The sequence below is a fragment of the Python bivittatus genome, unplaced genomic scaffold, assembly GCF_059951505.1.
Source record: "Python bivittatus isolate LINGU-HERP-01145 unplaced genomic scaffold, Pbiv_v1 ctg000850_np1212, whole genome shotgun sequence".
In the NCBI taxonomy this organism is placed as follows: Eukaryota; Metazoa; Chordata; class Lepidosauria; order Squamata; family Pythonidae; genus Python; species Python bivittatus.
In genome coordinates this window covers 19964867-19978147 of record NW_028277112.1, presented here as the reverse complement: position 1 = coordinate 19978147, position 13281 = coordinate 19964867, and the positions used below count along the sequence as shown (strand labels likewise).

The window sequence follows — 13281 nt, the reverse complement described above, 5'->3', positions numbered from 1 at the left end:
GTGCTGGCATAGGATAGGAAGTGATGGATCTTATGGAAGTATTGGTGGGGACTGGAAGGTCATATCAGATGGGGGTTAGTGGTTAGTTGATTTAGTTATCAAACTGAGGAAGAAATTAAATAAAACAAATCACTGAACAGCAAATAAAAGTTTAGACGCACAGTACAAATATTTTACATTTATTGAAATAATACAGTAAAAAAAAAAAGTCCTGAAGACCTGTTAATTGTAATTGATCCAGTTAAAGAGAAAGAGGCCATTGAAAATTATCTGCACATTTTCTAAATACACAAAATACCCCTTTTTATAATAGGCTAGGAAAATGAAATAAGGTTAATTTTGGTTCAATGTGAATACAAAAAATGACAAATAAATAAAAGTTAAAATGTAGATCTGCTAAAATTGCAAAAGAACAGACAACTATTAAGTATATATAGGCAATCAGACACCTGTATTTTGAAGAAGATGCAATCCATTCCAGTGTTATGTATAATCTATATGTTGCACAAATATATTATTTTTAAACAATAAAGGTGCTTTACCTGGTATTAAAGCTGCTGGTGCTTATATTGAAACTAACTAGTTGTAAAACAACTATCACAACAAAATACATGTAAAAAACTGTAAACTCTTGTGGTGTCCTTACACAAAATGCCTTAATGTTCTTCTACTGTGGTTTGTTAAGACCCTCAATGACCCTAGCTAACTTCACAACAATAAGGAGCTGGGGGTGGGGAGGGGAAAAGATGCAATTTGGAAAACACACTTCTGTGGTGTCAAATCAACTACTGCTTCTGACCACATAGTCTTGTCAAATCAGTTAAAACATACAGTGGTGATTATGTATCCTTCTGGAGTTTGGCAGAAGGCTGGCATGGCATTTGATAGCACAGAATAATCTTGCAATTTGTGTCCTGGGATTCAGAACTCAAAAGCCATAAGACCAGCCATGACAGATTTAATCTCCAAATTAAATATGTATGTATGTATGTATATGTAAAAGGCTGGGTTAGGTTTTCTGTGCACATTTTGTCATTCTTATTATTCTGTTTGTCTACAGATTGTATTTTTTCTTTCCACCTCATATTTTTCTGAATACTTAAAAAAAAAAAAGTATGTCCTGTTATTCCTTGATACCTTGAGAACAACTAACCTGGTATGTTTGTTCTGGCTGTTCTCTCTGAGCTAGAATCTTTCCTGTATCACTAAATAATAGTAGTACTGACCTCCTTTCCTTGGCTTAAAGAGTTATTTTCCTCATACACAGTCATCCTTGGTTTCCACTGTTAGGGGCATTGCTAGAAGGTTTTTTCCCCTTTCCCTTGATGTGCACGATGGGCCTACCTCTGTGAAATGAACCAGTCTGCATTTTATAATCAGAACTGAAATCCCACCAAAGGTTTAACCCAGCTGTTAATTCTAAAGCAATGCTGCTGTGTCCTGCTTTCCAGAGGGACTTGAGACTTGTGTCTTATTATCTTATACAGTTTATCCACTTTTTATCAAATTATATGTTAGATTTAGAACTAATTGGAGCTCATGTTTCCTTCAAAGCTTGGGTCTGTTTTGCCTTAGTTCTTGCTTTAGCTATTTTTAATAGGTCTATTCCATCTGTGACCACTAATAATTAATTTCCCTTAATGCTTATACATTCAAGATTGGAACATGTATGTGCCTATGGTTACATGCATAATCTATTCAATACTTTAATTCAGGATTGTAAGTTTGTGGTGCAATAGCCTGACAATAACATGTTTGTACTATTCAATTGCTCCATAGTGAACTGCACAAAACAAGCTTGTTTAAAGGATCTAGATCTCCCTTATTTTATTATCCTATTTTTTTTACAGCTTCTCTCTTGTCAGAAAAAATATTCTCTTCTGCTTACAAATACTAAAAGGTGTCAAGAAAAAAAGGTCATTAGGGAGAGGGAATTCAACTTTCTGAACACAGTTTCTGCACATTATTCAGTGTTTCAAGATTTAATGTTTTAACATCTGAGGGGAGAAAAAAACCACAAACAAGTAAGAGTTCTGTCTTAAATTGCATGAAACAAAAGCTGTTAGAACTCAATGAAAATTTATGAGTTCCAAAAAGACCTACAATGTTCTTAACAATTACTTTACAAAACTAAAATTTGAAAAACTTTTAAGAAAAATCCAATAGTATGATTTTTTTTTCCTGGAATCCTTGGATCTTCTACTATTTCTTTTGTTAAGGATCTTAACATTAAGTCACACTGTAGCACTGAACTATCCTACTTTGTCTATTTTTGACTGATGAAAGAGATTATTGCTGCAATGGCGTCTGCTTTTGTTATTGTATGACCAAGGCCTACTCATTCATTTTTTAAAAATGAAATTAAAGGTTATACTAATAGATGTTTAAAATAGGATTTTAGACTTAGCAGTGTTTGTTTCTTAAGACCCTTCCTGATTTTGATTGAGAATATGGCACAGGATGAAAAAGAATTATGTCCCCCATTTCCTGCTGAGCAGCCCTGCTTAGTTGCTAGGAATAAGAAGCAGTTTTGGAAGTAGAAGAGGATTTTTGATAGGAAATAATCTTCACTTTCACAGTCTCAATTCAGAATGGGTTCCTTCTCCTATCCTGGCATCCTGCAAAAGCTAAAACCAAGTTTCTGGGTTGTGAAAGAATCTCACTGCAAATAGGGGGGAAAAGCTCTATCTTTAATTAAAATCTGCAAATTCCAGACAGCTAGAAATAGTATAGTTAAAAGCTCTTTGTGCTAATTTTAAAGAAAAAAATGTTCTAAATCTTTCAATCAGCTAGTAAAATATATAAAAATATTACTGATTGAGACCTGTAAATTGTTATTCACTTTCTTTCTGTAAGTTACTGCCAGTATTATGCCGCCAAGGTCAACAACTGATTTAATCAGTTGATTAACCACTCCCCAAAACTTAACAAACCAACTTAAATATTTCTAACCAAACAAGCTTCATAACATTGCTGTTTCCAACCTTCTGTAATATCTGCTTCAATATTTAAAAGAAAGCAAAAAATGTGGCATTTGTTAAATATAAATACCTTCACTCATAAATGAAAATGTACCATAGTCCATAAATATTTCAAAAATGGAAAGTTACTAAATGATCTTGTATGAGTGAGAACCTTTAATGGTTTCTTACCTTGTATTTTCATATATAAGGTTTACAGAACTTATACTTCAGAATAATGTGCTTCTGATTCCCAAAATGGCAAGAGTCTTATGCTATTTGGATAATTTATTAAAAACATAATTTTTGAAAATAAACAGATTATAGAGTGCAAATCAATTTCAAATTATTCTTTATGTGGCATATCTTCAAAAGTTTTGGCTTTCAGTTGTAAAATGTTAATTTGTTCACAATGTATTAGTTTCTTGCACTTTCAAATCGCACTAACATTTATCGTTAAGAAACAACAGAAATGCTTATTTAGTATTACATATTACCAGTAATAGTGGAAGGGTTCTAACTTTATTCTTACAAGAACTACATCAATCCTGGAACAACAGATTTTCTAATTATGCAGAGAACTTTACTCCATTAAGAAAGGAAATGGCTATATGCATTTGGCATGGATATAACTTTACCAACATAATTTAAATAGTTTTACATGGTAGGTAAAACTAGTTTTACAAATTAAGTTACAAACTAAGAGAGTAGTTTGTAAGAATGTGTGAAAAATATAGTATTAATTTGCTAAACTTACTTTCTGTGAATGAACCCTATATTCCAATTTCTGATTTTAGCTGACCTCTGATTTTAGGACAGAGGACAGGCAGAACAAATGCCCAATGTTCTGGTATTACATTTTCAGAAAGGTTTTTCAATCTGAGCAGCAGTCTGACATGAATTGCAAATTTTAACTGCTTACATAAATGAAATATAAATAGCAGTTATCCTTTACATTTGTACAAGAAGATCAGGACAAGATGTCCTTCTAATCAATTTAAGACAAAGTGCTGTCTTTTTTCGTGTTGAAAGACAGAATACATTCAGAAGACTTTAAGAAATGGAACAATCTCTCCTATATAAAAATACTAACCCTTAAAAGAAAAATTAAAAACATCATGAATACAAGGAAATACATTCTTTACATTCTGTCCTGACATTTACACATTAGTGAATGCATAGACAAAAATGTGCAACTGGGCAATTTGTGGTGTTTTCCCCCTTGTGGTGTTAGGATTCAGTCCTTGTGCATTTTAATTAACAAAGGAATGCCAATGATTAAAGGCACACTATTTTGGATCCCTTTAGGATCACAGTAATCAATTGTTTCCTACTTTTGCTGAATATTCTTTTTATGATCCATATATGCCCATTACTATATCTAGAAACCGCAACATTACATTTGTTGTCCATTCCTTTTACCTCTTTACTGGATTCCGAACTATAAAGCAATCTTTGCATATAAGGCAACAGTCACCTGATGTCCCTTACTAACAAGCCCATCTACAATGAAGAACATTTCCTCCGATATAATGCTTTACTGTTTTATTCTGATCATAAATTTTATCATGTGAATGACATCAATTTTTCTAGTCTAAAAGTAGAATACATCCTGCTCAACATCACCACTCTGTACTACCACAAAACACATGCACAAAAGACCAAAGGTGCTCTTGCCAGAAAGATGAGCAAAACAGGTCCATTTTGCAATCACAGACTTCACCAACCTCTTGGTCCTCCCCTACAAAAGGAAGTGATTTCCAGGAGCAAAACATCACATTGCTTCATCTTCATCCCTTGGGCTGGAAGTGACTGATTTGCTGACATAACAAGACCAGCATTTTGCTACCTCTGAGGTATAATCTGAAACCCCTTGCAACAGAACTGGTCAGCTATGGATTCAGGAAATCAGGATGAAACCAATAACTGGAAGAGTCATTCTCCTTGGGACCACAGGAAGAATCCAGTCATTAATTTTGCTCATTATTGTCTGATACTTCTCGGAGTATCCAAATATCAGTTTAATGATATTAGGATACTGAGGATACTGAGTTCAACCAGAAAAATGGAACTGTATTCTGGTCAACTTTGTAGTTTTTAGTGGGCAAACTACTCTTTTCAAAAGATAGTAATTCCTTACTACAATTTTCTTCTCAGGCCTTTTTTAAAAACACAACTGAGAAATTGATAGTGGATACAGTATGAATGTGTGTGTATTCCTTCCTCCAGGGGCATACAGAATGGAAACATCAATTCACAAAGCTTCCAATCAGGTAATTCACTATCCTTTTCCCGTACAAAATCAATGCTACTGGTTACCTTAATCACATGCTACTTTCATTTGCAAATATGTTGTTGACAGCACTACTGAATGTGCACATTTAAGAATAATTGTATTCCATACTTCTGAAAGACAGTACTTCCCAGCAAGTGCATTACATATAACACCTTTGGATTTATTTTCTCTCCTGCAAATAAAAGCTATACCATTAATGGATTTGTGCTTGCCAGTTCCTGGCAAATTGTGCCTCTTTTTCCTTGTTTAAAGATGAAAATAAATAATATCCAATATTAGAAACATTTACTGTAGTGAAATGTCTTCAGAAAACTTGTGCACAAACTCCTCATTCTATAATCAGATCCTTACATCATGTTCTTGAAAAAACACATATTCAAAATTGCATCAGCTGGTGATTTTGCATGTGTGTGTTCTTTTTCAGAGCACTACTTTATATTATCCTTAAAAGATATACTGAAAACTCTGCCTTCAGCTTTAAGATTTGTGGGAATGGTTCATGAACCACTGGGTTTACATAAGACTGTTGCAAGTACATGCATTGAAAAGGAGAAACAAAGCCCCCAAAACACTGTTTGGGGTTTATCATAGAAATATCTAAATAAGCCAGAATTCCCTAATTCTACACATATATTACGTGTTTATCTATTTACACAAAACCTATATGACAGCATCATTGTGACTATAAAGCACTTGGCAGAACACTCTGTCTTTAACATAGACATCTTGACATTCTCCACCCTGGGCACACTTGAATAAAGCAGTTTTTTTTTTTTTGTTTTACAAAAAGGAGTCCTAGAAGAATATTGGAAGAAATGTAGTATAAATGTGTTGGATTCATGACAGGAAAAAATAATACTTTTCTGGAAAAAGAGGAGTCCTGTCTTTTGAGTCCCGTCAGTTTCTCATGATGTCACTTTCTTTTTCAGTGCAGACAGCTCTTTGTGAATCTCGTTGAATTTTGGTCTCATTTCAGGATTGTAATCCCAACACCGTTGCATTATTTTATAGATATCCTCTGGACACTTCTGAGGCGCTGACATTCGATAGCCTAGTGTGTATTTAAAAAAAAAAAAATGGAAATGTAATTGAATGTTGAGAAATTAAAGTACAATTAAAAATTTGATGACCAAACCTATTTAGAACTGACTCCTATACAACATGATTTAAATATGTTTATTTATGTATTTTTAATATTGAACAGGATCTTCTCTGTTGCAACACCTGCCCTCTGGAACAGCCTCCCCACCCAAGAGTTGTATGGTCCCAACCAGCTTGCTTTCCACAAAGTGATAAAACCTGGATGTTCCCCTGGTTGTGAGGCAAGATGTCAGATGGGCCCATTTTATGTGTTTGGGGTTTGTTGGAGCTGGGTTATGGGGCCTGACTGCTTGGACTAATTCCTAGTTTTCTTGGCAAGATTTTGGAAGTGGTTTGCCCTTGCCTGCTACCTAGGGCTGAGATAATGTGACTGGCCCAAAGTCATCCAGCTTGGCTTTGCGCCTAAGGGGGTTCCTTCCATTGCTCTTATTTAATAATATTTGGGAATATGAACTTGTGTGTGCGTGCACACGTGTGTAACAAATGGACAGATGGGAGAAATGTGGATCAGGTGCAATGTTTCAGATCTGAAGGCAAAATAGTGATTTGGAGCACACATGGGTGTGCATATCACAGTTGTTTGGAACTCCTTAAACCAAATCCATCTTTTCCTGGGTTCATGCTGTAGCTGCAGAAGGCAACTGCACAATCTTGAGGGGAAAAAAATGCAGTGGTTTTTAGGAGTAGAAAACAAGTGCTATGTAAGCACATACGAAGCATCTTTTGGCTTGCCTAACTGTTTTCTAACAGCTGCACAGCCCTAATGTACAGGTCATTTTAAGGCCAGAGTCCACTTCATCAAATAATCTCCATGTAGTCCTGCTAAAAAGCTTGCCGATAACTCAAGACATTAGCCTTGAACAATGGCTTTATTATCAGATGCTGATTATCTGACATAATGAAATAGCAAAATGTATCATCTAGCATGAATACCTGCTATATCATTTCAGCTTTGCTGAATTATCTCCTATTCAGTGTTAGACCTTCACCCCAATTTATAAAGACCATAGCAATAATCAGGTGGAACTATTTCACAAGTATTCATTACAAACACACACATGCAATTACCTTTCTCCACTTGTTCCCGTGCTTGCTGATTAGTCATGCCAGGATACGGGCACACACCTAAGCTGAAGGTCTCCCAGAGGAAAATCCCATAACTCCATATATCACTCTCAGAAGTGTACCGTCCTGTTGATAAAAAGGCAGCAAGAGGATGGATAATAAAAATCCATGTAGAAAAGTAGGCAAGAAACAAAAGGCCCACTGGGCTGGGACTGTGGACCTTTGGAATTCTGCAGGAAGATGTGAGTTCTCCATCTCTGGAGGTTTCAACTAGGGGCTCAGGTCTTTTAAAAGCTAATAATAAGAATAAGCCTGCTATGATTTTGAATTTATCAATGTGGCCCTTTACAAGTTGTGCAGGCTTGCACCAGATGACCTTTGTGGTCCCTTCTGACTCTATAATTCTGTGATTCACAATCCTAACTGTATCCTTAACTGATGCCATTTTCCAGTGCTCATATACTAAAACAAAACAAATTGATAGCTTAAAAATCCATTCTAAAATATTAAAACATTGTCACAAAAGCTGTTTAAAACAATGCTTAGGAATACTAAGTCAAAGCAGCTTCATGTGAAGCAAGAGAACAGCAACAAGGAGCCATACAGATAGAAAAGTGAAGTTCAAAAGTTCCTTTGGAAAGGAAAAATCCTTTATGCCAATCTTTATCTCGCTGGATATAGAAGATGCTACATCTGAGTAGCTGGAATATCCAATACTCAAATGAAATATGTCTTGTTTAAATGTTGCATGTTTTGTAAGTGTCTTAAAACAGAGATGTATCTGCATGCTGCTCTTTAGCACGACAAGAGCCTTATTCTAGAAAAGAGCCTACACCAGTGTTGTCCAAACTTGGCCACTTTAAGATGAGTGGACTTCAACTCATTGAAGTCCACTCATCTTAAAGTGGCCAAGTTTGGACAACACTGGCCTACACAAACAAAGCAAAGCCAGAGCTTAAATTCTGGGTAAGGTTTACCCTAAAATCTTTTTTATCTTTGATTTTTTTCCCAAAAATAAATTATGAATTGCAGACTATTTAGCAATCTACTGTTTTCTACCTCCCCACTCCTAAACTCCATTTGCAGCTCCCTTCATTTTCCTTGTTGTTTGTTGATCAACATGATCAAATGTCTAGCAGCTCATTTCCCACTGCCATTAGAATACTGTGTGAGATGCTGGACAAGGAAGGCTGGTTACTATCTCTTTTCTCCCAGCAACACTCTTTATGGCGTATTAGTTTTGGGCTGTCAGTAACAAGCAATGCTGACCAGAATTACTGGGACAGAGCAGGACCAAGCTTTTTACCAATGCAATATCTGTCTCCCCATAGCTGGAACCAGAGATCAGCAAGCTGATTAGGAAAAAGAGGGAGGTTTTAGAAGGCATGATGGTGAGCATCCAGATATGAAATGTGGATCTTACCAGGTACAGATTAATAATAGATGCTCTCTCAAAATCTTACCAAATTACCAAAAGATGGCCCATTGGGACAGTAATCAGGATTATTAATTTTTCTATATGGAGATTTAAACAGTTTTCAGAAATAACAAAGCATAAATGGATGGATACAATTAATATAAAAGAGGTCCAATAATTCATAACAGTTTTTGAAAATCACTTTTGGGTTTGGGTTGGTTTTTTTTTTTTTTTGGTTTTGCAATTTCCAATTGCTAAATATTTAACTTACAATTTAATCCTGTGATATACCAGTCTAAATGAAATACACATAAATGGTACTGATGGCCACAGTTACATTAATTGTTCCAACCTCTTAACGTTCTGTTTGCATTTAAACAACCCGTGCTGCTTTAAATTAGCCTATCTGGTAAGTAGAGAGCAATTATGAGCATTCACTGTGCTACCAGAAATACAATTACTTTTGTAACTCTACACCTCTTCTTCTTTTGGACTTAACATCTAATAGTATAGCATCTTTTACTTAAGATATTCAAGAATCTCAATTAGAAACAATTCTTTTGTTAAAAAAGAGTAAGTTATATGGAGTTAATTATCTTTCTCAGTACAATATATGATAACATTCCCGAAGCTGGACTTCAATTCCCAGAAATCTCAAACACAGAAACCTTGAGGAGTACCCAGTGGAAGGCTGCTATATAGGCACCTTCAAAGGATGCTGGTACTAAAACTTTTATGGTATGCATTAAGGATACATAAAATTGAGACAGTATGCTGAAAAAAATGAGACCATAACAAACAAAGGTTTGCCAAGAGCTTTTATGCAACTATGAAACATTGCTGTTTGGACTGGAGAGTGTTTTATTCCAAATGTCACAAAAATAACTTCCCTAGTACTGTGTTTAAGGTTTCAGTCATGCAGATATCAAACAAAATATGTATTTAAATGCCAATTCCTGTTATAATATTTTGAAAGGCTTCTTATATTTCTTACCCAGGGTACTGCTTCCTAATGATATAAAATCAGAAAGGTGTGACAGTTTTGACTTGCAAAAAGTGTATATTTAAATAATTCCTATATTAGATTTTATGGATTAATCAGAAGTGCATGCTTATAAAAACATTACCCCCCCCCCCCCCAGTAATGTAGGCCTGAAGCAGATGCCTGCTCCTTAAACTCCCAGCTTTGGTTAAGAAATTAGGGCTGTTTCTTGGATTTGCACATCCCAATCACTGTTCATTTTCTCTCCCCTTTCTCTTGGGAGTAGGAATGAAAGTTTTAGCATTCCAAGTGGGTAAATGACTCAGTGTCTCCATTCCATTCTCAAAACTCATTTAACTCAACAGTCATTAACTCAGTCACAGGCTGGACACCATCACACTAATTGGCTTAATGGCTGCTATTTTGGGAGATACAACCAATCAGTGCTGTGGAGCTGTACTCTATGGCTGTCAACCAATGGCAATGAGTTTTGGAAAAGAGAGTTTTCAGTTACACTGACTACCAAAAGAGACCACACGACTGGTTTCACTGACGATATATACTGCATAAAAATAGAGAACTATCTCCCCCCCTCTCCAGCAAGACGGGTGTGTGGGAATCATATAAAATCCCATATATGGGGGCATAATGTAACATAACACAATGTATCCTTCTCCTCTGAAAGCTTAACAGAAGGTGGACTGTATATACCATTCTGATAGTGCTTTTAAGTTTTCAGTAAGTCTACACCTTCATCCAGGAAGACTGGCTGGGGTTCTAGGTCACAAAACACAAAACTAATTAAGGGGAGGATATCTGACTAGTAATCACCCCAATATAGTTTTAGGTTCAAACTGCTCTTTTCATGCCTCAACACTGTATTTTAGTATTTTATTTATTTTTATTTATTATTTTATTATTTATTATTTTATTTATTTTATGTATTTTAGTGTACTTGCAGACAATAAGCTGCCCCTGCCCTGAACTGAGTATGTTGTGTAAAGCCAGTCTCTGTGAAATAACCAATAGCACAGATTTACTAAATTTTCAAGATTCTGAAGTGACATAAGGCTGAATTATTGTATTTTCAAGTAATGCCACAATGTCACTGAAAACCTGAGTAATACCCTAAAAGTATTTATTAGTGATGGAATGGATGATGCAATGAAAAGAAACTCACTTTCTCTGAAACAGACTTATTTGCATTTTACTTTACAGTTTAATGGAAAGTTAACTTGAGTAACATAACTGTATCCTTATGCATACAAGGTGCTTAATACTAACGAACACTGAGGTAACATCCATTTGGTGTTTTCTTTTATAGAAATATGCATCTGTTTCTCCATTCATAAACAAAAATTCATATACTATTTCTTAATTTCTTTTCTACTGATAGAGTTCCCTTTTCTCCCATTCTTTTTTAGAACAGTCTGCCTTATTCTATTTTTTTAATGTTCAGGCCATTTTGTTAGGCCATTTGCATTCTGCAATAAAATACTGAGCCTTTGTTTTAACAGACAACAGCAGAGAATACAGTACCTCAAACTACTTTTTAATCAATCACAATGTGTTAATTGCTCACTCTTAGGTTTTTATCTAAGCCAATTGCCAAAATAATCAGTCAGTCAGTCAGTCAGTCAGTCAGTCAGTCAGTCAGTCAGTCTTTTTTTTAAATTTAGAGATATAAACACACGAAGAGAAAATTCTTTAGGGCTTTTATGATCAAATATGTTTTAAAAAGTGGAATACCATAAATAGCAAGTTATAAAAAAGTTAAAAAGGAGCAGTAGATAGCCTAGCAATATGATGAAAATCTGAAGGTCTCAAAGGCCTCAGCAACTTAAAGTGTGTTTTTGGTACTAATGACAACTCCTCCATGTGATGCAAGCTTGGGAGAGCATACCAGGTTAAGGGAACCACAAAAGCCTTGTGGTTCATGATTTACTTCACATTTTTACGTCACAGTCAGGGACAAAAGGGAAGGGCAACAGTCCTCTTCCAAATTTGTAATTCAGGGGAACTGGAATGTGTACTCTGCCCCATTCCTCCAACAGTAGATGGAACAAGTCTAAAAACATCTGTTACTGCATTTGGCTGCAGTTGGAATCACTCGACATAGGCTGGAGCGGGAGTCTGCCTTACTCCCAGGTCAGTTGTATGAATATAGGAAAAACAGTAGAGGTGCCTGCCTTGGGGGTCCTCTGGGCCTTCAATCTTTAAAAACAAAACAAAAACGGTGTATGTGCATGTGTCCTTACGGGGGATCCTAACTGGCAGCGGCTGAACAATGGTTAGCAGAGGGTAGCAGAGTAGCAGGCAGAAGTTTTACTGACTGCTGTTTACTGTTCCACTACTGAAGAGGGTGACTCACGTTTGTTGTAAACTGCCACCTCCATCACTCCTACCCAGTGGACATGTGGCTTCTGTATCAAGCCCAGGCATCCGAACAGACTACTGGTGAGCGACAGGAGCTGTCATTGCCATCATTGCTAATATAGATACCCTAAAAGTGGCTAAAGAGAGCTCTTCCTCATTTGCCATTGGCAATGCTCCTCCTCTCATGTGGCTGAGGTCTCTTACTGTGAGAGCGGTGGGGAAACAGTGTGTATGGGATTCTATCTCTTGCCTGCCACAGCCCGGGGGGGGGGGGGCTCAACCCCTAAGCTCTCACCTCCTTGGGCAGGGCTGGATTAAGGGGTCAGTGAGTGGGGGCCCCAAAGGAGGGGCCCTCTCACCCACAACAGTCCACTGCCTGCTGCCAGTTCCAGTCTCTTATGCCCGCTCTGCTTTTCTTGCTCCTGGCTGCATCATCAGCTGCACATATTCCTGCATCCTTCCCTTGCAGTCTGAACTCATGAGGTCAGGCAAGCAATGAAAAATGGGCAGGATGGTGGTGGGGCTGCAGAGGCTGAGGAGAGTGATACAAAAGCACTGTTCAAGCAACTGTGGCCAAGGGACAAGGAGGAGGCATTCTGCCTGCCTGTTGGCCCAGGGCCTCATGACTACTACCCAGACATGACAGCATCCCAAGCTAGCACCCCTCCCCCCACAGGAAGCGCATGTTGCCAGTGGCTCCCTTCCATTGCTTGGCGATGGGCCCAACTGTTAGTGAACCCAGCATCAGCAGCAGGTCAGACATTCTCCTCCTTCCATCTCACTTCCTGCCTGCCATACCTGAGAAGCAGGAGGAGAATGTCTGGAGAAGTAGGTGCTATTTGAGAGGGTAGGTACAGGAGAATGTGAGCAGGCAAGTTGTCAGAGGTGATCCAGTTGACACTTCATCTGGATTTTCAAAAAGCTTTTGACAAAGTATCTCATCACAGGCTCCTGAGTAGGTTTAATAGTTGCAGCTTAGGAAGACAGACATCTTAGGGATAAGTAACAGTTTAAAAGAAAGAAAACAGAGGCTAAGAAAAAATGGATCCTACAGTATTACTTCGAGAACTAGGAAATAATGGAT

The 13281-nt window shown here is 36.9% G+C and overlaps 1 protein-coding gene across 4 annotated transcripts in view; it reads right to left on the bottom strand.

The window, feature by feature from the left end:
• Nucleotides 1-213: 213 nt before the first annotated feature.
• FER (FER tyrosine kinase) overlaps nucleotides 214-13281 on the bottom strand; it is a 213106-nt gene continuing 200038 nt past the window's right edge. For all 4 annotated transcript variants that reach the window (XM_088129770.1, XM_088129773.1, XM_088129772.1 and 1 more), the window contains 2 exons: nucleotides 7426-7548; nucleotides 214-6307 (listed from right to left, as the gene is read on the bottom strand). In XM_088129770.1, coding sequence (XP_087985896.1) covers nucleotides 6162-6307; nucleotides 7426-7548 — 269 coding nt within the window. In that variant the 3' untranslated portion in view covers nucleotides 214-6161. The remainder of the gene's footprint in view (nucleotides 6308-7425; nucleotides 7549-13281) is intronic.